The sequence below is a fragment of the Syngnathus leptorhynchus genome, chromosome 5 (assembly GCF_054491065.1).
Source record: "Syngnathus leptorhynchus isolate UIUO chromosome 5, UIUO_Slep, whole genome shotgun sequence".
NCBI classification, from domain to species: Eukaryota; Metazoa; Chordata; class Actinopteri; order Syngnathiformes; family Syngnathidae; genus Syngnathus; species Syngnathus leptorhynchus.
Window position 1 is genome coordinate 8,854,219 of NC_141199.1, and position 27,373 is coordinate 8,881,591.

General features: G+C 41.0%; 2 protein-coding genes across 3 annotated transcripts; both read left to right on the forward strand.

Moving 5' to 3' along the window:
- Positions 1-408: 408 nt before the first annotated feature.
- Positions 409-2,698, forward strand: cep20 (centrosomal protein 20). Its single transcript, XM_085913112.1, has 4 exons — positions 409-508; positions 962-1,159; positions 2,030-2,114; positions 2,381-2,698. Exons 1-4 carry the CDS (start codon positions 481-483, stop codon positions 2,487-2,489), a joined length of 420 nt encoding a protein of 139 aa, XP_085769238.1. The 5' UTR covers positions 409-480; the 3' UTR covers positions 2,490-2,698.
- A 3,678-nt stretch (positions 2,699-6,376) lies between these two features.
- On the forward strand, positions 6,377-27,323 carry myh11a (myosin, heavy chain 11a, smooth muscle). 2 transcript variants are annotated; one of them, XM_085913109.1, is made up of 42 exons: positions 6,377-6,464; positions 8,892-9,261; positions 9,352-9,508; positions 10,920-10,947; positions 13,516-13,615; positions 13,744-13,770; positions 15,446-15,538; positions 15,648-15,711; positions 15,876-15,974; positions 16,136-16,279; positions 16,728-16,823; positions 17,024-17,142; positions 17,208-17,360; positions 17,447-17,620; positions 17,702-17,875; positions 18,029-18,143; positions 18,338-18,531; positions 19,021-19,142; positions 19,225-19,294; positions 19,370-19,530; positions 19,784-19,892; positions 19,967-20,098; positions 20,255-20,461; positions 20,560-20,697; positions 20,772-20,895; positions 20,980-21,151; positions 21,404-21,616; positions 21,704-21,848; positions 21,941-22,147; positions 22,227-22,331; positions 22,412-22,564; positions 22,647-22,895; positions 22,985-23,197; positions 23,277-23,489; positions 23,570-23,731; positions 23,959-24,087; positions 24,438-24,526; positions 24,600-24,723; positions 24,789-24,997; positions 25,466-25,574; positions 25,650-25,822; positions 25,891-27,323. In XM_085913109.1, the coding sequence occupies exons 2-42, from the start codon at positions 8,920-8,922 to the stop codon at positions 26,015-26,017; spliced, it is 5,934 nt and encodes a 1,977-aa protein (XP_085769235.1). In that variant the 5' UTR covers positions 6,377-6,464; positions 8,892-8,919; the 3' UTR covers positions 26,018-27,323. The 2 variants fall into 2 exon arrangements, with proteins under 2 accessions (XP_085769235.1, XP_085769236.1); XM_085913110.1 differs by lacking the exon at positions 13,744-13,770.
- Positions 27,324-27,373: the final 50 nt, after the last annotated feature.

Sequence of the window (27,373 nt, forward strand, 5' to 3'; positions counted from 1 at the left end):
GAATGAGACCTTGGTATATATTAGGCATAGTATTATAAGTTGAAGATGAGGGACCCTAAAAAACACTAACCCTAAAAAAACTAACAAACGTGATTGAAACTGGGCTAAAACTGAGGCTAACTTTTAAGATGGCAGTTACAAATAAAATTACTATTTTGTATCCAAATATTCTTCATTGGGTTGTTAACAAAACTGAAATACATACAATTGTAGAAATACAATTTGTGCTTTATTTTTGTACTTTGTAATGCAAAAGTCGTTTATTTATTTATTTATTTATTTATTTATTTATTTATTTATATTTAAACAATGAATGAAGTCAGTATTTTATTTTATCAGAACCCCTTTTACCCGAATCTGCCAGTAATGAGTTTCTCTTATAGTACTACACTAGAACGGTCGCTAGATGGCATAAAAGGCCGAGCCAATCTCATTTTAAACGCACAAAGAAAAGTCGCGGGTTTGTTTACACTTGTTGCAATGGCGACAATTACTGAACTCAAATGCGGTATGTGCTCCCTGTTGTCATTTGTTTGCTTTAAAACTAGCTTTTTTTTTTTGTCGGTGCCCCTTACGTGGAGCAAGAGTTCATAATTCATCTGACTGTTATTGTACTTGTGTCTAAACGGCGTCGAATATGCCAGCCTGCTAGCTATGTATGGTTTCAGAAACTCAGCAGTTTTCAAACATAAATGTGCTTCTATTACTGAAACGAGTTTCAAAATAGCTTATTTATAGTAATTAGGGCAATACACAAAAAGAAAGAAATTGTTTGGTGAGAGAGATTCATTTCACTGTTTGTTGTGTTTATCCTGACGTCACGTTTTGGGTTTTGCTGTTGTTTCAATCTTCATGTTTTTCAGGAGACAATGTTGATCAAAGTCGTTGAAGACCACATTGTCCCAATTCAAGTCCCAGTTCAAAACGATGTTAATATTGCGTTCATTTTCACACATTCTAGTCGTGAGAGAAACGCTGGAGAGACGTGGAGTGCTGGGCCAACTGAAGGCTCGCATCCGGGCAGAAGTGTTCGATGCCCTCGATGACCAACGCGAACAGCGTCCGCCCTTGTCCCACGAAAATCTGCTCATCAATGAACTCATCCGAGAGTACTTGGAGTTCAACAAGTACCGACACGCGGCATCGGTCCTGATAGCAGGTAAGACTCATCCCATCTACACTTAACACAGTAACATACAGTGAAATACAGTAACTCGGTACGTATTTAAAAAGTAAAATACTACTATAGATTTAACTCATGCCAAGGTCAAAGTGGTCTTGTTCAACAAGTACAAATGTCTTCTACGTTTACTTATTGGCCCACAGTCACCTATACACTTGTTTTGATCATTTTCTACAATGGAAAAATGAAAAAAAAACTTGATTGTATAGCGCATTTCACCCACAAAAAAAAAAAAATCACTCAACCGACCTAGTGTGTATTTTGATTAGAGAATGTTTGCAGGTCAGAAGCTTTTGGTTGTTAGGCTCGCTCAAGACAGCATGTTTGTCATGAATCATTCGTCACTCACTCACTCACTCACTCACTCACTCACTCACTCACTCACTCACTCACTCACTCACTCACTCACTCACTCACTCTTCACATGTAATACCATCAATAACATCTTCGTCAAGTAAGTGACAATTCTAGAATACGGCGGAAGACTGTTTTGATCATCTATTTTTAACCTATTACTAGTCAGCTAATCAACATCCCGTTACCAGATCAGTAGTGAGATAAGATGGTTGTGTTCCCTGTTCTAGGAACACAAACCTCACAACCCTGCCTCAGCCTGACTGATATTACGTGTCACAATTGACTTGTTTTGCTCGAGAAGATTGTTATGAAACCTACTGGATTCGTTGCACTGCGGTCAACATGCAAAGCCAAGTAGGAAGTGGAGTGGAACAAAACTTGACGAGGCTTTCACTTCAGATTACAGCTGCAATGTTTTGAAACGTGACCAATCTCCATTGTTGAGAAGAGCGAGAGAGTATTTCTAAACTCTGCTGTTTGTTATCCCAGAGTCAGGCCAACCCCAAGTTCCCCTGGACAGAGAGTTCCTGGCGAGCGAGCTAAGAGTTGCCGAGGATATGAGCGCCAAATCGGTGTAAGTGAATTTGCCAGGACACAAAAAAAAAACTGCCAGTATGCATCTTTGAGAGCTGTAGTCATTTGTTGGAGAGACCTCTGAGTCTTTCCCATCATTTTGTTTTCACACACACAAAGATTGCACAACCACATCTTTGTTTTAACTTCCAGGATTAGAAAAGGGATTGTGTTTTTGCCATATTATTATTTTTGTCTTTACTACCGTTTTGTTTTGTCACCAAACTTTCTTCGAATAACCAATACAGCAATGTCTTGACTTTCCAGGCCTCTTCTGTATGGTTTGGTGTCGCACTTCCTGAATAGCAGTGATGATGGAAAGAAGGTATTCATCAGGGGCAACTTTGGAAGCAACACGGGAGGGACACAGACCTGACAGCTAGCACAAGAAGCAATGAACAGTAGACCAAAAATGTGTCAATGAAGTACAATGAGACTGACTACATTCAAGCCCCAGAGACCTCACAAATTGTGCTGATGAGCAGTTTGTAATTTGCAGATTCATATTTTATTTCTTTAGTCAGCTGCTCCCTTGTTTTACCATTTTAGTCGTTATTGTATTGATAAATGTTTTTTTTAACCATTCAGCGCAATGCTGTTATTATTAAAAACAACCACACGGTGGCACTAATACTCAAGATAAGACTAAAGCACGGTTAACATAACGTTGACATTCTGTTCAATCATGCTCAGGAATTCAGCAGACTTTCATTCCAAGTGTGGTAAGACTTTAAATTTCAAATTTTATGTCACCTTTTTTTTTTTTTTCACTTTGACAATGGATGACAGGAGTAAATGGAGTTGAGTCTTTTTAATTCTGACATTAAATGCAAATGAGGAGCTTTACAAGAGCGAACACCAGAGCAACCAACTTGCTTTGTCAGATTTTAACCTAAAAAAAGTTTGAATTAGTTTGAGCAACCCTGTCAAATATAAGCCGACAGGTTGCTAATTTATTTGACTCGTAGTCCCTATAACATTTTATTGGTTTAACAACTTTCTTTCTGTGTGACTGCATTTACAGTTGGTGCCTGCTGTTCAAATGATGGTCATTAAATAACCAACCTCTGCTTTTTAAAGAGTACCTTCTTGCGATTTACCCCCGCCCCCTCCATTTTCTATCCTTTTCATGACATCTGTGCCAGCTAACATTGGGGGTAAAAGGTAGATTCCACCCTGGACTGGTCAGCAGTCAATTATGGGGCATGTATAGAGACAGCCAACACATTCTTACTGGGAACTGCCAGCTGTGACTCTGTCTCATAATCCCTTTGGAAAATTGTTCAATCATCTGAACCTTCCTGTGGTAAGTAACAATGTGACATACAGACTACTTGCTTACCCTCAATCCAAATGAGGTGTGCAATAAGTTCAATAAAAAAAAAAAAATAACCGCAATGAATTGCAAAGCGTGATACTTTTACATTACAAACACCCAGAGTAACAAGACCACAGTTTTTGCATTTCTTCCTCACCATTTAAGGGAAGCAACTTGTGGAACAAATTATTTTCAGAGCATATATATATGTCTGCTCTGTAAATAATTAGTTTATATATATATAATTCTTAATAATAATATATATATATATAATATATTCTATAATAATTATTAAAATATATATATATATATATATATATATATATATATATATATATATATATATATGTATATGTGTGTGTGAGCATGATGTGAAAGAGTTTAAGAGCTTTGACCTTTTGACCTATACTATTATACTATACTATTGTGGATGGTGGAATTTACAGTCTCCAAATCTGTTTTCTGCCCCTAGACCACATCAATGTAGAGGTGTAGCAAGCTTCTAGTCTGGACTCAAATTGCTTTGGAGCAAACCTTATTTGAAGTGGTAGAGTCACCATGGCAGTTGATATGCGTGCTCTCTTGTAAATGGCTATATATGTGGCGGAAGATGAACAGTTGTTGGTCAGTTGGCAGTCAGCCCTATGATTGATAGCGCTGCTCCTCCACATTATAAAACAGTTGTGTGGAAGAGACCCCTTGTATAAATATTAAATGTAGTGTTCTTTGACTATAAAACTGTATGTTCATGTTTGCCTTTGGGCTCCATGAATTCCACGAGGGTCAGACATATTCACAAATATATTTACTAGATGGCCATTTATGGTTGTGGTGGTGAGAAAAAAGAAGAGATGTATGTTCATGACCACCCGATCTGTTTTCTATACTGTAGAGATGAGATTGATTGACGTTCTACTCTCAAGCGCCTGAGGCGAGATTTTATTTACCAGTTTTTGAAAATTTCAAGATGCAGAAAAATGCTTCGTTAATTTGAATTAGAACTAGGAGGTCAAAATCGAGCACCCATTTATGCTCCTTGCACCTCGATGTTTTTCTTTGAGGGATCTGATGCTTGACCTATGAGCTGACCACTGTCTTCTACCTCCATTATTCTAAAAGCTTCAAAGGAGAAGTCAACCACGGAAATTTCTTGACAATAATATGTTGTGTGTATCCCCCTATTGTTTTTATCCATCATTTTGGGGCAGCCATTTTGCCACTTGCTGTCGACTTAAAATGACATCACAGTTGCCAGTTCTCACGTCCAAAACCAATCACGGCTCAGTTTCAGAAAACTGGTGAGCCTGATGTGTTATTTTCACGTGACCAGAGAGAAGTTCCCAGTCGGGCATACTGGAGCATGCGTAGGAATTATATGGACTCCATGTCTTGTTAGTGTGGCGCTTCTGATATGAAAGACTCAATTAGACATCTTGTTGCTGTGAGTAGTTAAGATGAAGGTTATTAGTTAAAAGGCTTGCTAGAAAGCTGCAGTTATGAATGACATTGCCATTGAGATTGGAGGTAACGAGTGTTTCCCAACCTTCACAGAGCCAAGTCCAAAATTCATGGCACTTATATCCTTGCATAGACCCTTATTAGGTGAATGCAAATCTGGAACCAGAAGAAAATAACATCCTGTGACGTAAGACAAAAAAAAATAATTAAAACCCTTTGGACACCACACTTATAATAACTCCAAAGTAGAAACAATTATCCCCATCCATATAATATCATTTCCAATTCAACACAAATGCTACTGGACCATATTTAGTCACTAGGGCCTGTGGTGTTTGTCTGTGCTACACTTGAAAAGTAACACAGAAAGCTGCTGAGATTCCAAACAGAACCTCTCTCCTTATATGGCACACACTGCAACTCCTGCTCAGTGTATCTCCTGCTTTATTTGCCTTCACCTCCGCCGCCCTGCCCCATCGTCTCCTCGGTCATCCCTCCCTATTCCTCGGAGCTCGACCCATCTTCCGCATTCGAAAGAATTGCCGCTGCCTCCTTGATGTTGGCCAGAGGATGCGCCGAGGTCCTCCTTGTAGCTCCACACACACACACACACACTGGCACTTCCACTCTCAGGCCCAGAACAGGCTCTGGCTATCAACTCGCACCTTGATTTATTGGAGCAAACAGTACGGTGTCCTTATATAGGAAGTTCCACTGGAAAGACGATGGAAAGAGGGTGGGGAGGTAATGTGGGATGGAGGAGGAGGGGTCTCACCCTTTGTGGTGGTGGAATTTGAAAGATCTGCACACACACGTGAGCGACTCGCCACCTAAATTATGATTTTGTTTATTGAGGTCTTTCTGGGCTTCCAGTCAAGGGGGATTCCGGTACAGGGGACAGCTGACTTGCCTTATGAGGAGTGGAGCTTGATTACGTCATCGAAGGACTGTACCTATATGCTTACCAAACCATCCATTGTGAGAGAGAGAGAGATATATATATATATATATATATATATATATATATATATATATATATATATATATATATAAAAACGTGTTCATAACAAGCGCCTTAAATTGTGGTGTAATATCAAAGAAGTCATGTACAATTAAATACCAATATATTTAAAAAAAAAAAAACAAATTAATTGGACCTATGTGGATTTATGTGGGCCTGCTGAGAAAAGAGCACTTGGATTTTTTTTATTTGTATATATATATATATATATATATATATGGCACTTGTACACATAGTTTTTTTTTTCAGTTATGTGTTCTACTTTTGTCACCTTTGCATAACTCTTCTGTCCATCTTCACGCCATCACTTTGCAACCCGCCTGAGTGCGCATGCCCACTGCCTCTCGTGGATGTGACTTCCTGGTGGAGAAAAGCACAAGGAGGATGGCCAGGCCACGGGTGCAGCTCCGCCCACGAGCACAGCTCACGAGTTTAAATGGTTAGGCTCGCAATTTGACAGGGGTCTTTTGGACTTTTTGTGTGGGGAGTACCTTGTCAGTTTGACAGCTTTCTGCATCCAGCGCTGCCCTCGGCACACCTTTTCTTCCCTTTAAGTGAGTATGGTGTATGTCATGCTTTGCGCATTGTGAAACAAGCTCATCCTGGAGCGTTTAAGAAGCAGAAAGTTTGCTCTAATATTAATCACTGATTTGTGTGATTCTGGTTTGTTGAAGGAAACAAAACTGTTTTGGTCTTAGAGGTGGTAAAATTGAATATATTCAATTCAAGAAAAGCTTTCAAATTTCTACTCTGAGATATTTTAAGTGGTAGAAGTTAGTATTAAAATTGCTCTTCAAATGTATTTGTAATCTCACTGCCGATGTGTGGCCGTGTCAATCGTAAGTGAAATGTGGTAGTATTTCATTTCATATCTTAAACCTTAAAAGCAAATTTTTCATTAATTCCACCATTTGCTGCCTTTTTCCAAGTACTTTGGGAAATGGGCAAAAGCAACAACAGTCATGAAACTTAATTTGCCGGGGACGGTTTTCCTAAAAGATCCGATTAAACACTGATGCCTCAAGGATTAAAAGTACTTTTGCACAAATATTCCGTCACATTGATTGCAGCCCTAAGACATTTTTTGATAATCCCTAACAGGTCAAGTGTCAGCTGCTCAATAATTAATATAATTTCCCATGTTGTAATTTATCATCTTATACACAAGAGCTATTTTAAGATTGTTGATTTTAGGTTTATTAAGAAGATGCAGGAGGAATGTTGCACAGAAAACAAAGGAAATGAGTGAAATCCTTCACAGGACCCGAAGGCCACACAATTGCAAAGGTCACTTTATCCCCTGGGTTGACATCCCTCCGTTTGTTTTTGACAAAAATAAGAATTTTATTTATTAAACAACAATTAGTTTTTTTTTCTCATTTATGCTTGTCAGTACTTTAATTGAGACCAATGGTATAAGAAAGCTAGTTGCTTTTATTTGATGATTAATTATAATCAACAATAGACATGAAAGCAGCAAAACATCCCCAGTAGAAATTCACCAAGGTCCAAATAACTTAACTTAGACAAGCACTAATTTTGAAACATTGACATTTCCTGCATTTCCCTAAATCTTCACATTAATTTACACATTGAGACACAATACTTAACCAATTCATTGACAACATGTGTTTAAATGCAGAATCATTTCAAAGAGAAAATATCACAAATTATTTTCTAATCCTCTTGATTTAGGCCAGTTTTGCTATAATCGTTGGTTGGTCATCTAATATATTGGTAGACTACTTGTTTTATATTTTTTTTGTTTTGATTGTTAAGATCGACATGCATTGTGAAATGAAGGTCTGAGTTCCAAAATACAATGTCTGAGTCTGCCAATCAGTCATATGGAGTTAAATTCCTGTCGACTCAATTTCAGACATCTGTCCTCAGCATACATTGGTCATGTTGACATAATAGAGCACGAGGTGACTTTATCTCAAGTCAAAGTGGTGAAGACAGCTCGAGAGCGTGAGGAGCAGCTTGCTCATACAGGAAAAGTCCGTTTGGTGTTATCAGCTCAAAACATCCTCATTACTTCCTGACGAGCATGAACATTCATCGCTTGTCTCTGTCTCCTGTTAATATTTCCACGTCATTTTGCTTGATTTGTTTTGCCATGTCCCAGAGGTCTACTTCTGTTTTCTCAGAGGGCTTTAGGGGCTTTTTCTGCATAGTTCCCACTCTATTAAAGAATAGCAGTCTTGCACAGAGAGATGGGAGGGAAAGGAGGTCAAAGCAGCAGCCCGTGGATAGCTGACTCTACATACATAATCCTCGAATCACTAAATTGTCTTCAAGAGTTAAAAGGCCAATCTCATTTGACACATCAATAAAGCTCGTGCTCACATGCTCACTGGACCCGGAGAGTGTGATAATAAAGGATTGCTACAGATGCCTGTATCAACCTTCTTAAATTCTCCCATAATGCTCGCATGAGCCTTATAATTGAATCAGTGGGTTCCTCCTGGAGCTTTTATGAAGTAAGGCCCAGGTCTACCGTCTAGCTCTTTGCCTTACTATCATTTCGGAGTAAACGACAAGGGTAGCTCGAGACATATTATTCCCTATATGGGCTTTGTTTGGGAGTTCACTTGCCTCGCTGTTTAGGAAGAAGGCAAAAAAGAGCCTCGCTCCAGAGAAGAGGCCCTTATATGGTCATCACAACACCAGACTGAAGCCCCCTCCAAGCAGACAAACAGACAGAGAGGGGGAGAGAGAGGGTGTAAAAATTGATATTGTCAATTAGATGATGACGTCGAGTTAATACATCTCATGGAGCTGGATTGTTTTCTCAGATAATTTTGTTGTTTTTCTTTTTTTAAATCTCAATTCCACGTCTGCAAGGTTTAATGGACGTTGTCTGGGTTTGTGTCAAAGTGGAGTTTGTGTAAATGTTGAAACTTGAAACTGACTGGACAAAGAAGATGAGAAAGTAAAAGTAGTACTCCCATTTGCTGTTCTTTTCTTTCTCACCCCAGTTGCCCCCCACCCCCACCAAGTCCAAACATGTCCAAGAAGGGCCCAAACGAGGACGAGAAGTTCCTCTTTGTCGACAAGGACTTCCTGAACAGCCCCATGGCTCAAGCCGACTGGGCGGCCAGGAAACTGGTGTGGATCCCTTCGGAGCGACATGGATTTGAGGCCGCGAGCATCAAGGAGGAGCACGGCGACGAGGTCCTGGTGGAGCTGGCTGACAATGCCAAAAAAGTGACAGTCAACAAGGACGACATCCAGAAAATGAACCCACCCAAGTTCAGCAAGGTGGAGGACATGGCCGAGCTCACCTGCCTCAACGAAGCCTCGGTGTTGCACAATATCCGTGAGAGGTACTTCTCGGGCCTTATTTATGTAAGTATGCACCCAAACGCATTCAAATCAAATTCATTGACTTTCTAATCACAATCCGATTGGGAATCCCAAACCCTGTTTTACTTTCAGACATACTCAGGCCTGTTCTGTGTGGTGGTCAACCCCTACAAGATGTTGCCCATTTACTCCGAGAAGATCGTTGAAATGTACAAAGGGAAGAAGCGGCATGAGGTCCCCCCACACATCTATTCCATCACAGACAATGCCTACAGAAACATGATGCAAGGTATTGACCTTTATTCCAGCTTCTCGCCAAGCCGAACAGTTCGAAAGATGATGTAAGCGTAGCATTGGAGAGAATCAGTTCTAATCTGTCTCTATTGGGTGGTCAGCGTTTCGTGGAGGTGGCAGAGCTGTGCTTACAGTAATGAAGCCACGCGAGCTTGGTCGTGGTGAGACTTTGGATGGTTGGCTTTCCCATGGAATCTGTTCCGTGCGGACCCAGGGGGTCGTGCCCACTGGATCTTTTGCTGACGTGAGGGTGTTCTCTCTGAGGAGTTGACATCTATGTTGAGCGATGGGTGGGGGGGGGGTCTATAAAGTATTTCCTGTTCCATCATTCTGTCCTTTCTTCATTCAATCCTAGGTATTTGACATTCAGAATCAATCGTGGAAATATTTTGCTCCTTTGGTCAAACGTGATGTGTTTTCATATAGTTTATGTGAATGACAAGTAAATGATAATAATAATAATAATAATAATAATAATACTTCATTCATTTGACCACTCCAAATTGCCCATCGGTGTAATTATGAGCGTGGATTGTTGTTAATCTGTAGGGTGTACTCCGCCTACCTCCCAAAGATTGCTGGGAGAGGCCCCAGCACGCTCGTGACCCTAGCGAGAAACGGTTCGGAACATAATAAGATGTTTTTCCAAGTAATTTGAAATGATATGGTTACGTTTTCAGCGAAATGTTAATTTGTAAGATTACAGCTGTATGTATAAAAATCCCAATTTATTATAAAAGCTTGACTTATTTTGTGCTTTCAATGGTATAATGGGAAAAAAAATGATCCAAATTTCAAAACAAATTACTAAAATAGTTGAACTCCCCATCTCTCCTTTCCAACAGTCAAAGGAACACGTGAAACACGATTACACTTCCTATGTCTGTATTGTTTTTAGATCTATACTCATTTTCATTTACAAAGTTGTGTCCTCACCAAAATCACATACTAGCGATGAACTGTGTAAACCACCTAAACCACCACAGTCAATGAGCATTTGTAAAATGTTTCTTTTGGCTGGGATCTGCTTCTCATACCTCTTGTGCATGTGCATCCTAATGGAAGAGAAGATCTGAATAGGGCTATCACGACTCTAAAGTTTATGTTTGTAGTTGTAGAGTGGTGCTGAGCTTAAACACTTCAGCCAGGATTGGAGTCCCATTTGCTGCATTTTTGCATCAGTCGGCTCAGGGAATAAACATGTGCTCAGGAAGTTGTCCCAAGAAGTAGATTTTCTTATATCAATCTCATAAATCGCTGTCATTAAAATGTTCGAAAAATTTATACAGTGTAAATGTACATGTCAAGGAAAAGGTATTTGTATATACAACTCACTCAAATGTAAGCTACAGAAAAAAATCAACTTATAACCAACATTTAAATTCATTACATTTCTATGTTTGCAGATCGTGAAGACCAATCAATTCTCTGCACGTAAGTACATCTGCCATTTTCAAACTCACTCCTGTCATTTATTTTTGCCCCTGAACGTTTTTTCCATGATGTCACACACAGGCTGTGTGTGCTTGGGTTTTGGACTGCCTAAGGACTGTTCCAAATTCAAATAAAATCAAAGTTCCTCTATGCTCTCCAAGAGAGAAAAGGAAAATAATATGACAATAATCAGTGACCTTGAAGTAGTAGAAGTGAGCAAAGTTGGTGAATCTATTAACAAATAGTCCTGCAGTGCTCCCCGATGACTGTGGCCTGACTTTCCACTCAGACCCATGCTCCGGAAGTTTGGCCTCCATGATGATTAGGAAACCAGATTAGTCTTGCCAAAGTTTGCTTTCCAAGTTATTTGTTTATTAGTTTTAAGCTTTTTGTTGGCAGCTTGTGAATTGGCCATCTCGAGATAAGCTGTCTTGGACCACATGTGATGCAGCTCATTTGTTATTTATTTTAGGTTGTTTTTTTTTCACTGCTCTATGTTCTCAGCCAAATTTGAGCAAATCACGTTTTAAAAAAAAAATTTAAGTGTTATATTATGCATAATAATAGACACTGGCAAAGAAAAAATGGGGCATTTTCCATTTAGGAATTTCAGACATTATATGCCAAGAATTTTCCAGAACTTTACCACCCCTGAAAAAACAAACTCTGCAATAAAGGAATTCTAAAATGGTAAATGCCATATTTTAACGATGCCTGTTCAATTAAAAGGTGACAATTCATACACATTCTTGATTGACATAGTAAGACAAAACAAAAGGTCTTAACACTAAGCGTTCTTCTCCCCATGCCGTGATGTCCTCTCGGCTTCCTCTTCTCCAAAATTACAGCACTCATCTCAAGATCCTGTATAGGTTTTGATAAAAATCAGACCACTTTCTCATCTAGTCCACCCTTTCCAGTATTTGTTGCACTGCGCGTCAGGGGGCAGGTTAAAAAAAAATCAGCTTTTGCACTAGGCGGAATCAGTGTAAACACTTTTGAATACACAAGGTAAAATAATATAAGAAAATCCAATCCATGTTACATGTGATTTCAAAAATTTCAACTGATAACACAATGACACAAGAGAGCTGAACACTTGCCCAGTAATGTCTCCCACCCATCAACATTACCATTTCAGTTAAAACTACAACTGCTGTGAATCTCAGCAGGCAGTCCGGGGCCTTATATGGTAGAAAGGTTTCTAGGAAAGTACATGGAATGTCATGTATGACGTGTGTGTGTGTGTGTGTGTGTGTGTGTGTGTGTGTGTGTGTGTGTGTGTGTGTGTGTGTGTCCATATGAGCTGGATGTACACTGTCAGTGTTATTTTTACCGCAGTCATCACAGAACTGGCTTCATTTGGTGTGTTGTCGCATGGGAAACTTGTGCATCTAATTTGGGTTGACTTCCCATTGAAATACAAATGTGAACCGAATTAATAAAACTGATCTATGAATCTTGAAGCTTTTAGGAGTAGACGTAAACAAATGTGATGATGAAGCCATGATTTTAATAAACAAGGATCTGGTCTATGGTAATTTCTCAGTTCTTGTCATATCCTTCAAGCAGGATTTGATCTGCCTCCTCCATGGAGGTCAGGATTGAAAATTGAGCATGAAATATTCATGCAAACTATTTCATGAAACTTTACCTTAAATATTAGGTGTGTGTATATTGTAAGATCTGAGTGTATTTTCTCACTTTTGGGCCCTAAGTGGCTCAGAAAAGCTGTCCATTTTTACAATAGTAGAGAAGGTAAATGTGGATTTTGGGCAGATTGTGTGACAATGATTTTTGACATAAAGCTCACTTCTATTATAGCCATTAAAAAAAAATTATATGGCAGCCTTTTTTTTCAAGATGGTCAGAAATTAGATTTTTGTAGTTTTGAGAGAGAGAGACAGACAGACAGACAGACAGACTGTGGTAAAATACTCCAGCATTTTGGTTTTCCTCGGATTTTAGTTGCCTCATTTAAGTACTAGTATACATATAAAGCGCAAAACAAGTTTTTCAACGAGACAACTTTCGTCAAAAAGCAGTATTATGGTTTTCATTTGGTGCAATTTTTAAACAGCTCTTAATCAGATAAGGTGGTTCTAGTGTACCTAATGCTGTGACCACTTTATGAAGATTGTTCTGATGCTGAGCAGGACATGGATTTTCTTTGATGGACCATATGGCGGTCCCATTAGAATCAGCTCTGGATGGTCTGGATGTTGTGGGTCCGTGCCAGATGACAACAGGAAAAAAAAAAATCAATCGAATGCGCTTCCAACACGGAGCCAGCCTCCCCTGCCTTTTATGGAGCCCTGACTTAGATGGCTGGTGGCTCTGGGATTGTTCAACTCTGACTTTCTCTGAAGGCTCTAAGATCACAAGCCACATTTTATGGAAGGAAAACGAGCCTAGTTTGCGCTTGTGTTTAAAAGCATGACAATTATACGATACACTGAATTACTTAAAGACTAAGCTTGAACTGCTTATCTGAGCCAGGAGGATATTGTTTGTTTTAAGTGAAGTATCTTTCTTTCTGTCTCACCTTGACATCTTTTTTCTCCTCAGTGGGGAGTCGGGCGCTGGCAAGACAGAGAACACCAAAAAGGTCATCCAGTATTTGGCCGTCGTGGCCTCGTCTCACAAAGGCAAGAAGGACAGCAGTGCTGTAAGTATGCATACTAAGTGACCGTGCTGAAGTGACAAGTAAGGGGTCTGTCAGCCAGTTCCCTCACTCTTAATGTATTTAGGATGCTGTACAGTTTAATTCTGAATATCGCCATTTCCTCCAAATAGCAACAATCAGGATCACAGTTTGCCTACGTGAGTAAAGGGCAATGCCTGAAGTGTGTTTTTGTGTGTGCTGTTTCTTCCTGAGATTTAAACGTGCATGACGATAGTGACACTCAGTTGCCAAAGAACTATTTTTTTGATATCTATTTTCCAACACTAAAGTTGAAATCCTTACGATAGAAAGTGTTCCTTCTAGCGTTTTGGTTTTTCCTGTGTTACTCAGTGCGAGTGGATTTGCATGATGGTAGTTCTTCGTAGTCACATTTGAAACCACCGGAATGGCCAGTGTGGGCCGGCTACTTTATTGAGTTTGGTGTCAAACGTATTTCAGTGAACACCCTTTCACTGCCGAGGGGGGGTGATGAGATTCAGCCTCCCCAGCAGTGAAAGGATCTCTCACCGATCAATGAGCACAGTGTGAGCATGCCCATCTCGTCTCCTCATGTCTGGAACACTCGCCTCCTCCGCTTCGTCCAAGCTCCCTTCCATTGCAGGAGAATTCTGAGCCTGATGTATTTTATTTAGCCATGTGGTCCACCATCTTAAAAAAAAAAAATTTCTCTGTCGCCCTGAAATGTTTTAAGTGCTCAGCGGACACAACATTTGAGACATGATCTTACGACGCACAATCTACTTGATTGATTTGTTTAAGATAATTGCTGAAAGACTGATAACGGTGTTATCGTTGCTGAGATACCCTCAAACTCTCTTTCATCATTTTTTGTCCAACAAAACCAAACTACTTCAGCTCTCTTTTCTAGTTTGACTCCCTGATTTGAATATGCAGTAACCCTTGATACAAAAAAAAAAAAGCCTTGCTGTGAGCTATCGTATTCTCTTTCTTGCTGCTCTGCTCTGCTCTATTTTTTCCTTTTCTCTTCTCCAGTGACCTATCCCAGGAGTTTAAATGAACAAGACAATCCTTTCCTATTTGATTGTTCTGATCTTCAATACATCAGTTGGTCTGTATCTTGTCAATCATTTCAATTTTACAGGATCGACCACCATGTCGCACAATCATGTTCCATCCGTCACTATTTGGAATCAGGCTACATTCGTCGACACCCGTCTCCTCATCTGATAGTTTCAGCCCATTTTGGCGGATAGAAGCCATGTTTTAAATCATTGAGGTGAAGGTGGACAGGGTTTGACCTTAGCTCAAAGCTGACAGAGCCCTTTGATCAGGTGGATTATCTAAATGCACATCAAGGTGGGGTCTGCCTAATTTTCTAATCACCTGGTTCGACCCATAAATCTACAGAGCAGCAGGATCGTAAAGGGGAAAAGGTTAATAACGGTCCATGACTGACAGGGTCAGTTAGAAAAAATAATATTTTGAAATTGATGCGCTAAATCCCTGATAGTACAAAAGCTGAGAGAAGCTACACTGAGGCAAAACATTCATATAATTGGATCATTCCTCAGAAGCAATGTGCTGATAAGATTAGTTTCAGATGAACTAACCTGCCCTTGTCTGTTTATATATCAGCTTCCCCTCATTTTCCCCTCAACCTCAGGTCAGATGTTGGTTGCATAACTAACTCTGAGCTGTTGATTTATTACAGGCAGTTTGAGATTCATTATTCTTTTCTCTTTTTTTTTTTTTTTTACACACATGAATTATATTTTGGGAAAGCTACCCGTCAATCCCATCTCCAGCCCACCTCAGTTGCCATTAACTGTGTAAATGTGTTGTTGTCACCAGGGAGAGCTGGAGAAGCAGCTCCTACAAGCCAATCCCATCCTGGAGGCTTTCGGGAATGCCAAGACCATCAAAAATGATAACTCCTCTCGATTTGTGAGTTTTCTTCCTAAAATGATGTCCGAATAAAATTAGCTCTTCAAAATTCCATGGCTTTGTCCATGATTTTATTTATTAACTCCATTTTTCATTGTTTTTCACACAGGGTAAATTCATTCGAATCAACTTTGATGTGACAGGCTACATTGTTGGAGCCAACATTGAGACCTGTATCCTCGATTGTTTTAAATCTATCAAGTGAAAACGTAATCGTATCTAGTTTAGGAACCGGCGATATGGCCATAGAAGCTAACCAAAAGGTTAATGAAGATGTCTTCACAGAGGGTGAACTTGAGAGTTGAGCATTTGTGTTCTTTAATCACTGAGTTCTCAGACCTCCTGGAGAAGTCTCGTTGTATCAGACAAGCAAAAATAGAAAGAGCCTTCCATATTTTCTACTACATGATTGCTGGTGCCAAGGACAAAGTTAAAGGTAACATATTTAAAATGCGTTGTGTGGATATATCATGACTTTACTTGGCATAACAATATTCTATAATGCAGGTGTCCATTTTAATCCTGTAAAGTCATAACATTAAGAACTGGTGGGGAAAACCTGAAAAAGATCCCTTTAATTCAATGTGTATCTTTCAGAGGAGCTTCTTCTGGAACCCTTCAGTAACTACCGCTTCCTCGTTGCGGGCCACGTCCAGATCCCGGCCCAGCAGGATGATGAGATGTTCGAGGAGACCATGGAGGCCATGACCATCATGGGCTTTACAGATGAGGAGCGAATTGGTATCACAAATGTGGTCTATCATTAGTTTTGACCAAAAAAAAAAAAAAGAAGGATAATTCCCAGTGATTCAGATAGCTTAATCTAATTGGGTGTATCAATCCTTTTAGTCTGTTAATTAGATAAAACATTTTGAAGTCTAAATTGACTAAAGCTTGATCAGCAGAGAGAACATTAACCTGCAAACAGGCAACTACTTTTTCAGATTCAAATCGCGTATTTTGTTTTTTTGGCAGCATTCTAAATATCATCTCAGGCCTTCCCTGTGTGGAGTTTGTTTTTTCTCCTCTTGCATAGGTTTTATCTGTGTAGACGAGCTTCATACTACTTCCTAGTTTAATAGAGGACTCAAATTTGGGTGTGAATGAAAGCATCAATTATTTTTTATTTATCGAGCGTGCAGCCAGACAGATGGATGGATCCTATCAATACTGTTCTGTTTCACCTTAGATATCCTGAAGGTGTGTTCAACAGTCATGCAGCTGGGAAACATTGAGTTTAAAAAAGAAAGGAACCAAGAGCAGGCCACCATGCCTGACAACACAGGTTAGATTCAGTATTTTGTCTTCCTTGTCTCCCAGTCTACCTTTTTGTAATGTAAAATTGAGATATAAAGGATCTTAAATATTACAGGGCACTTGAGGAATAAAATTATGAGATGCAAATAATTAAGAAAATATAGCAAAACAAAAGCAGAAATGGTATAAATATTTAAAATCTATTCCATTTATTTCTTCTGTCTGTAGCGGCTCAGAAGGTGTGTCACCTGCAGGGCATCAACGTGACTGACTTCACTCGTGCCATCCTCACGCCTCGAATCAAAGTTGGCAGAGAGGTGGTGCAAAAAGCCCAAACCAAAGAGCAGGTATGATATGAAAGAAGAGAAAAAAAAAAGAAATTTCATGAGTTTGCTACTTGTGCACTTCATAGGCTGACTTTGCTATTGAAGCCCTGGCAAAGGCTGTGTTTGAGCGCCTCTTCCGCTGGATCCTGGGTCGAGTCAACAAAGCCCTGGACAAAACCAAACGTCAAGGGGCCTCCTTCCTGGGTATCCTCGATATCGCTGGTTTTGAGATATTTGAGGTATGAACCCTCCAATGAGCAATATTACGAGGTTAGCCTCTTTGTGAACAATGGGCATCATCATCTCTCTTTCACGGTTGTTGCAGGACAACTCCTTTGAGCAGCTGTGCATCAATTACACCAATGAGAAGCTCCAGCAGCTCTTCAACCACACCATGTTCATCTTGGAGCAGGAGGAGTACCAGAGAGAAGGCATTGAGTGGAACTTTATAGATTTTGGTTTGGACCTGCAACCCTGCATAGAGCTCATTGAGAGACCGGTGAGTGACCCTGAGACAGTGACAACTAGCTTTTCTTCCTCATAACGTGCTTTCATATAAATCCTTACATATTGTTTTCAGAACAACCCTCCGGGCATTCTGGCCTTGCTGGATGAAGAGTGCTGGTTCCCCAAAGCCACGGATGTCTCCTTTGTGGAAAAACTCATAAGCACCCAAGGAAACCATGTTAAATTTGCAAAATCAAAACAACTAAAAGACAAGACCGAGTTTTCTCTTCTTCACTATGCCGGAAAGGTGAGGATAATAAGAAAGCTTGTGATTTAGGGCTATACAAATAAACTTGACTTGACTTGACTTGACTTTAAAGAGTACCGTTTAGATATGATTTGCACAACCAGATATTCCAGGACTGCTAAATAACGTCAATCCAATATTGTGTGCTTGTAGGTGGACTATAACGCCACAGCCTGGCTGACAAAGAACATGGACCCTCTGAATGACAACGTTACAGCACTGCTCAACAATTCATCCAGCTCATTTGTGCAAGACCTGTGGAAAGATTGTGAGATCATGGGCATACATGCTTTTGCCATTTTTTTTTTTATGTCAGCATAATGGTGTTACGCAATATGACTTTATAGCAGTTTCCACCTTTGATTCATGTGCATGTAATTTTGTGGATAATATCAAATCCTTAATAATGATCAAATGTCATGTATTCTGATAAATCAATGACTAATGTGTCGTGTGCTTCAGCTGACCGAGTGGTGGGTCTTGACACCATTGCAAAGATGTCAGACAGTTCCATGGGCGGTGGATCCAAGACCAAGAAGGGAATGTTCCGCACGGTGGGGCAGCTCTACAAGGAGTCTCTCGCCAAACTCATGACCACACTGCACAACACCCAGCCCAACTTTGTCAGATGCATCATTCCAAACCACGAGAAGAGGGTAAACAACTTATTGACTTAGAGTCTTATTTTTTTGAGTCTGATCCCCGTTATCACGAATAGCCATGAATATTTTTAACCGACTAGTCGTTGTGCCTTGGGACACATCACTCATTTCAAAAAAGTCATCATTACTAAACTAAGGGTTGGGCTTCGACTTTTTAAGTCACCCTCCACTTCCCCACCGATTTTTCTTCAGGACATCTATGGTTCCAACTTTTGTTCACGTTTGTAGTTCAGTGACCTCAGTGACCTCTGCCCTCTCAACTATATCCATGAAGATACAAAATTGTGTCAGGAATGATTGGAGCCAGGGCGACCAAATGCAGCTTGAACCGGGTTTTTTTTTTAAGGGAAAGGGAGTTGGAAGGGAGTCAGGTGGGGAAACGAAGACACATACGGGACAGAGACTCCGAGTGGACATCTACTTGTTCCTCTGCTTTATGTGAACTCTTAAAGTCAATCCCTCTTACATGTAAGTTCTTCCCAGGCAGGGAAGCTGGATGCCAACCTTGTTCTGGAACAACTCAGGTGTAATGGCGTGCTGGAGGGAATTCGAATCTGCCGACAAGGATTCCCTAATAGAATTGTCTTCCAGGAGTTTCGCCAGCGGTGAGTCGGATCAGATCGGATTATTCTTAAACATGACTATCCTACATGAATTTCGTAATCAAATGTGGCTTTTGTCTTATAGCTATGAGATTCTGGCAGCAAGTGCTATTCCCAAAGGTTTTATGGATGGAAAACAAGCCTGTTGTCTCATGGTAAACAAATGTTCTTCACTCCAAAATTTGCTACTTTGTCACAATGAGACTGTCACTGTCTTCCGTCCAATATAGATCAAACATCTGGACCTGGATCCAAATCTGTACAGAATCGGGCAGAGCAAGATATTCTTTCGCACAGGAGTTTTGGCTCAGCTGGAAGAAGAGAGAGACCTAAAGATAACTGTGATCATCATTGCCTTCCAAGCTCAAGCTCGAGGTTTCCTGGCTAGGAAGTACGTACATGCTTGCTTTTCACATTCCATGACTTCTAGCATGATTGTCGGCAGGATTGCATACAGCTATAATGAAATGAAAACACAATTAAGATTATTTCAAGGATATTCCCATTTGAATTTTAAGGCAGAATACAAACTATTTCTTGATATAATAAATCAAAATGTCCAAGTCTATGTATAGTGCGTGTTCTCAAATTGCACGTATTGTATCATACACAATGTATTTTTTTTTTTTGTTGATCATTTAAAGGGCATTTACTAAGAGGCAGCAGCAACTCACAGCCATGAAAGTGATTCAGAGGAATTGTGCCGCCTACCTCAAACTTAGAAACTGGCAGTGGTGGAGACTCTTCACAAAGGTCAGCATGTCCATTTAATGATTCAACTTCTTACTATTTCATATTGATCTAACTTTCCAACATCTCGTCAAAAGGTTAAGCCTCTTCTGCAAGTGACACGGCAGGAGGAGGAGATGGGCCTAAAGGAAGAAGAGCTGCAGAAATCAAAAGAAAATGCCGCAAAGTATCAATCGGAGCTGAACGAGATCGCTTTGAAGCACACAGCGGTAAATGACGAGTGACACAAACACTAATTCCAAGGTCACATCCCATTCTCCTCTAATTTACTGTCCATCCATTCATTTTTTTTATTATCTACCTACCTGGGTACTTCATTTCCACTGCCCAAGTTAACTCTGGCTTTGTCTGTCAATTTGCTTCAGGTTTTGGAGGAGAGAAATGCGCTGCAGGAGCAACTTCAGGCTGAGACAGAGTTGTATGCGGAAGCTGAGGAGATGAGGGTGCGTTTGGCAGCTAAGAAGCAGGAATTGGAGGAAATCCTGCACGAGATGGAGGCAAGACTAGACGAAGAGGAAGAACGTTCTCAGACGTTTTTGGTGGAAAAGAAGAAGATGCAACAGCAGATGCAGGTCGAGAATTTGTTGTGTTTAGTATTGCTGTCAGTTATCTCCCATCGCTTTTTCCAAATACAAGGTGCAAGCAAGCATGGTATCTCGCTTTGATGCAGGAATTAGAAGAGCATTTAGAAGAAGAGGAGGATGCGCGGCAAAAGCTGCATCTGGAGAAAGTCACTTGTGAAGGAAAGATTAAAAAGCTTGAAGATGACATCCTGGTGATGGAAGACCATAACAACAAGCTGCTGAAGGTAAATTGGAAAAAAAAAACATAGTGAAGTTAAAGTGACATTATTGGTTCACAAACTACATTTTTATTTTGTAGGAGAGAAAGCTGATGGAGGAGAGGGTTGCGGACTACAGTGCTAATCTGGCTGAAGAAGAGGAGAAGTCGAAGAACCTCACCAAATTGAAAAATAAACACGAGTCCATGATCTCAGAACTGGAGGGTAATCACTCTTGTTGATGTTTCATCATTTACAAACTTGGTATACCAGTTTTTTTGGGTCGCTTACCCTCGGCTCTACTTCCAGTCCGACTGAAGAAGGAGGAAAAGACTCGGCAGGAGCTGGATAAGATTAAGCGTAAATTAGAGGCCGAGTCAAATGATCTTCAGGAGCAACTTGCGGACCTGCAGGCCCAGATTGCTGACCTCAAAGCACAGCTGGCAAAGAAAGAGGAAGAGCTACAGAATTCCTTGGCCAGGTAAAGTCTCTTGATGACCTTCCACATTTCAACATAGGCAGATTCAAAACAAAGAATCGGAATGATCTGGAACTGCTCACAATGTAGAGGCCAAAGAAAATGTTGAGTTGATTGTCATGCACGAGGCCAATTAGCATGCCTATTATGTATCATTATACTTTGGAATGTTATTTCATGATAAATACAATTGAATAATGTTTCTTAACATAAACTCAGTTACCAGTTGTTTAACAAGTTCCCTTTGTTATATAGATTAGAAGATGAGACGGCTCAAAAGAACAACGCACTAAAGAAAATCCGTGAGCTGGAGGGCCACATCTCTGACCTGCAGGAAGACCTCGACTCTGAACGAGCAGCCAGGAACAAAGCAGAAAAGATCAAACGCGACTTGGGAGAAGAGTTGGAGGCTCTTAAATCTGAGCTCGAGGATACTCTGGACAGTACTGCAACCCAGCAGGAACTCAGGTCACACAAAAACAACAAAGCTAAAGAATAAACAAGATTTCTTTTTTTTCACTTTTTTTTCTCAAACATTCATTCTGTGTTCTGCAGAGCCAAACGTGAGCAAGAGGTAACCTCACTGAAAAGAGCCATAGAGGATGAGAACCGAACCCACGAGTCCCAGATACATGAAATGAGACAGAAACACACCCAGGCCGTGGAGGAGCTCACTGAGCAACTAGAGCAATCAAAACGAGTAATGACTCCAAGAGTTCACACATTAGTACTTCATTGATTTACTCGATATGACTTGTTTCCAATCAAGCCAAAACATGCTTCCACAACCAGGTAAAGACAACTCTGGAGAAAGCCAAACAAACTCTGGAGAAGGAGACATCTGAATTGACCATGGAAGTGCGCTCGCTCACTCAAGCCAAACAAGACGGCGAGCACAAGAGGAAGAAGTTGGAAGGTCAAGTGACAGATTTACAATCACGCTTCAATGACAGTGAGAAGCAGAAGGCTGAACTGGGAGAACGCTGTTCTAAGATAACTGTAATTGGCTTCGTGAAGTATATTCTTCAAATATAAAACTGAAAAAAAATCCTTAAGAATACATGTGAATGCCCCACAGGTTGAACTGGAGAGTGTGACAAGCGTACTGAATGAAGCTGAGGGCAAGGTCATCAAACTGAACAAAGATGTTGCCAGCTTTAGCTCCCAACTCCAGGATACACAGGTTACTGCAGAAAAATTTAGCTATTCTGATAGGAAGTTGCAGTATTTCCCGCTGACCTTTGACCTGCTCCGCGTCCACAGGAGTCGCTAGCCGAGGAGACACGACAGAAGCTGCAAATCTCTACAAAGCTTCGACAGGCGGAGGATGATAAAAACAGTTTACAGGAGCAGCTCGAGGAGGAGATGGAGGCCAAGAGGAACGTTGAGAGACAGGTCTCCACCCTCAACATCCAGGTCAGAGATGAGTCACATCTAGATTAGCGATGGCATCAGAATGGTGGAAACAAACAACGTTCATTTTACTCTGCTTCGACAGCTATCAGATTCAAAGAAAAGGCTAGAGGAAATGTGCGGGAACAATGAGCTGCTGGAAGAAAGCAAGAAGCGTCTGCAGAAAGACTTGGAAGCAGTCAACACCCAGTTTGAGGAGAAGGCTTCTGCCTACGACAAATTGGAGAAGACTAAAAACCGTCTGCAACAGGAGCTTGAGGACACACTGATGGATCTCGATAACCAGAGGCAGAATGTTTCCAATCTTGAGAAGAAACAAAAGAAATTTGACCAGGTGTGTTCAAGTTGTTGCCAATGTATGACCAGATGTTCAAGCTTTGACATGTAGCGTCATTTGATTGTGGCTGTTTGGCCTCCATCTAGATGCTGGCGGAGGAGAAGTCCATCTCTTGTAAATATGCAGATGAGAGAGATCGAGCTGAGGCTGAGGCTCGAGAGAAGGAGACAAAGGCTCTGTCCCTGGCGAGGGCTCTGGACGAGGCCCAAGATGCCAGAGAGGAGCTGGAGAGAGCCAACAAGGCCCTGAAGGCGGAGATGGAGGATCTAATCAGCTCAAAGGATGATGTTGGGAAAAATGTATGAAGTAGTGTCATTTCTCATTTAGTCGTGCTGCTGCTAGGATGCGCTTGTGAATTTGATGCCGCCTCGTTGTCAGGTCCATGAGCTGGAGAAATCCAAGCGAGGCTTGGAGGCCCAGGTGGAGGAAATGAAGACTCAGCTGGAGGAGCTGGAGGACGAGCTGCAGGCGGCTGAAGATGCCAAACTGCGCCTAGAGGTCAACATGCAGGCTCTCAAGGCCCAGTTTGAAAGGGATCTGCAAGGACGTGATGAGATGGGAGAGGAGAAGAAGAGGCAGCTAGTCAAGCAGGTGAAGAAACCTTTTGTTTCCTTTCCAGTGTCTGTTGCAGAAGGTTCCATCAGAAATGTAACACCTCGCGTGGCTATCAGGTGCGTGAGTTGGAGACAGAGCTGGAGGATGAACGCAAGCAGAGGGCCTCAGCAGCAGCAGCCAAGAAGAAATTGGAGACAGACATGAAAGATCTGGAGGGCCAGATTGATGCAGCCAATAAGGGACGAGATGAGGCCATTAAGCAGCTTCGAAAGATTCAGGTGAGAACTCAATTCTTGCTTGACACATTTGGGAAGGCCTCTGCGTTCAAACCTGAGCTGGCTGCATCATCTCCCTGACCTCACTGCCGACAGATTTTCATTTGTACTTTTCACCAACCTTCACACATCCAGGGATGCAGCAACCAAGACCAGCTTTGTAATAATAATAAGGTTACTAAAAAAAAATACAGTCCTGATACTGGCATGTGATTCTCCTTCTCCGCCAGGCCCAAATGAAAGACTTCCAGAGGGAGCTGGAAGATGCCCGTGCTGCCCGTGAGGAAGTGCTGACTACGGCGAAGGAGAGTGAGAAGAAAGCCAAGGGCCTGGAGGCTGAGTTGATGCAGCTGCAAGAGGTAACAACACAATAACTTTTAACAGTTTTATGGTCTATGGATGCCTATTAGTGTAAACCAGTAATATTCAACTAGTGTATTCTGATTAATACTACATTTGTGGAATATGAATTAAGAAACAAAGTCCTCCTGTTTTTATCCATCTCAGGGCGTCGGCCATTTTGTCACTCAGAATGTCATATTTGGACTTGTACTTTTACATCGATTAGTATAATTTGTAAAGATTTGCTTTTAGTTTTATTAATCTCTAAATATTAGACTTCTAGAAGTAGAACTAAATAATAATTTCCTCATGTCAGTAGGGTCGCTGAACTAGTGCAGTTTTCATGTTTCATGTGACGGTTCTTTAGGATCTGGCCTCTGCTGAGAGGGCGCGGAAGCAAGCAGAAGCTGAAAGGGACGAGCTATCAGATGAGCTGGCCAGCAACTCTTCTGGAAAGTCAGTCCTGCTTTGTCTTTTTTTTTAGAATGATTTGATCCAATCTAACCGCAATAGTGCTTCTCCTACGTAGGTCCGCCTTGTCTGACGAGAAGCGTCGCCTAGAAGCTAAGATCTCCCAGCTGGAAGAGGAACTGGAGGAAGAGCAGAGCAATATGGAGATCCTCAACGACAGGCTGAGGAAGAGCACACAGCAGGTTGCCATCGAAGCAACTTTACATCATCACCAAGCCTTCGGTACCAACTTGCAGTCTTCCCACAGGTGGAGCAGATGAACAACGAGCTGCAAACAGAACGCTCCGCCTCTCAAAAGAACGAGAGCGCCCGGCAGCAGATGGAGCGCCAGAACAAGGAAATGAAGGCCAAGCTCAGCGAGATGGAGAACCAGGTCAAGTCCAAATTCAAATCCTCCATTACCGCGTTGGAGGCGAAGGTGGCTCAATTGGAGGAGCAGCTGGAACAGGAGAACAGGTCAGACGAAGGAAAAAAACCAATGGAATATCTTTTTTTTTTTTTTTTTCCTGCATCATCATACTGCTTAAAGCAAATTTTAAATTTTAGGATGCTGCTTGCATTTTTTTTTTTAAGGATAACTTAAATATCATTTGGACACACATCTGACCTTATGCTGTAACAACGGAAATCACAAACCTTCACATCTGCCAAAGTATACAACGTTAGAGGAAAAGCTAAGCCATGAGGATCAAGGAACTACGAGAGCTCAGAAACAATATTGTGGTATCTGTGCAGATCTGGGCGAGGTTACAAAAAAAATCTGCTTCACTTACTCTTCCCGACAGCAGAGCCATCATTCATAGCACTTTACAAAACAAATATTTTGTCATTTAAATTTCAGTCAAAATAGTTACCACACATCAAGCTATAAATTTTCACAAGCCTGTGATTTAAATCACATCAAGCTTTTATTCTGCTTTTCAGGGAAAAACAGGTGAATGCCAAGACTATGCGCCAGAAGGACAAGAAGCTCAAGGACGTGATGATGCAGGTGGAGGATGAAAGGAAACAGGCAGAACAGTACAAAGACCAGGTAGGATCGCTCGTTTCCCCAGGAATTTGGTCGGGTAGCATAAGCCACATCTTTGACTTCAACGCTCCTTACCAGGCGGAGAAGGCAAACACACGCATGAAGCAGCTGAAGCGGCAGCTCGAGGAGTCGGAGGAGGAGTCTCAGCGAGCCACAGCTGCCCGCAGGAAGCTGCAGCGGGAGCTGGATGAAGCCACCGAGGCCAACGATGCCATGAGTCGCGAGGTTAACTCTCTCAAGAGCAAACTCAGGTAGGAATAGTTTTATGTCAAACGACTGATGTCAAGACTGCCCACCGCGTCTTCTTGTGCCCGTTCAGGCGTGGAAACGAGCCTTCCTTTGGCAGCGCACCTCGGCGTATGGGCGGAGGTCGGAGGGCGGTAGAGGATGCGTCTGAGGAGGAGGCGGACTCCCAAACTGACTTCAATGGAAAATCAGCAGATTGAGTGATGAGACGATATCAACTACGGATATCAGAATCTCCTGACAATACTGCCTTTTCAAAATGGAGGTTAACTTTTTGCTTTTGTTTCCCATCGCCTGAGTTGAAATATACACTGCCTGGCCAAAGAAAAGTCAGACACAGGGTCTCAACATTTAGCAAATTCATGAGGTCAGCTAATCTGATATATGGGAAGCCTGAGACTAACTCGGATTTACAACTCTGCCGCCACAGATTGCCAACTGGTAATCACTTCATCTTCATTCCCACCCATCATTCTAAGTCCAGGAGGGTCAAATATTTTACCCAGTAGATCATGTCATAGTTTTATATTAGGTCTGGGGTCTAATCCAAAATTATGACAGATTTTCCCCATGAGCCTCACTTAAATGATCACATTTTGAAAAATATTAAAAAAATAATAATTGAATTAAATTATTTTATCAGCTTCCTTGATACAGGTCAATTTGATCTTTCTGCAATCAAGCAGCATCTTATTCACACACGTGCTTGTAAGAAAGAATTCAAATATTATTAATTGCCGCAGTTAGTTCCCTATGAAATATTTTTTATAATTCTCTAAAAACAATTCTCTAATCTTCATGTTTGGTCCAATCCAGTTTGTTTCTTTTCCATGGGCCAGGTAGTGTATATTTTTCAACCATTTCCCTTAATTAACTGATCTATCCTCTTGAGCACTTTTTTCCTTGACACAAATCGAATGGATGAACAAAAATTATCCACCGAGGGGGTAATTTGGTGGCTTCACTGATGTGTAACTTACTGTTTTTATTGACACCATTTTGTGCTGCACTGAATGACTCATAAATGCAACATTTTGTACACATTAGGTGCCTAATTACTGTGCTAACCTGCCAGCAGAGCCAAATCCAGTGCATCACCTTTGGATAGTTTGTTTCCTCGTGTAAATGTAGAACTACTACAGCTACGTTTGTCTTCTTGCCTGTGACTGCTGTTGACGTATGAGATTGGAAATGTAGATGCGGTCTACACCCAGTCTACTTTTTGTACCCTAACTAGTTGTCTTTTACATTTTTTGCATGATAGCTATTGCATACCTTTTACATGTGAAAGGTTATCAAAGGTTTAGGATCACACATCCTTGTACAATTTGCTGCATTTTTGGAACATGGTCAGTGATTCAATCTGCCTTCTAAAATTTGTTCCTGCTAATAACCCAAGGCTGTCGAAAAGTTATGTAATCAACTAATGTTTACATTGCACAATTTCTTTCTATTAATTGTTGAACCACTTGCACAAAAATTAAAACTCTACACCCCCAAAAAAAATGACCATTTTGGTCCTTTAATGTTTAGAGTGTTTGAGTAACTTCACAAAT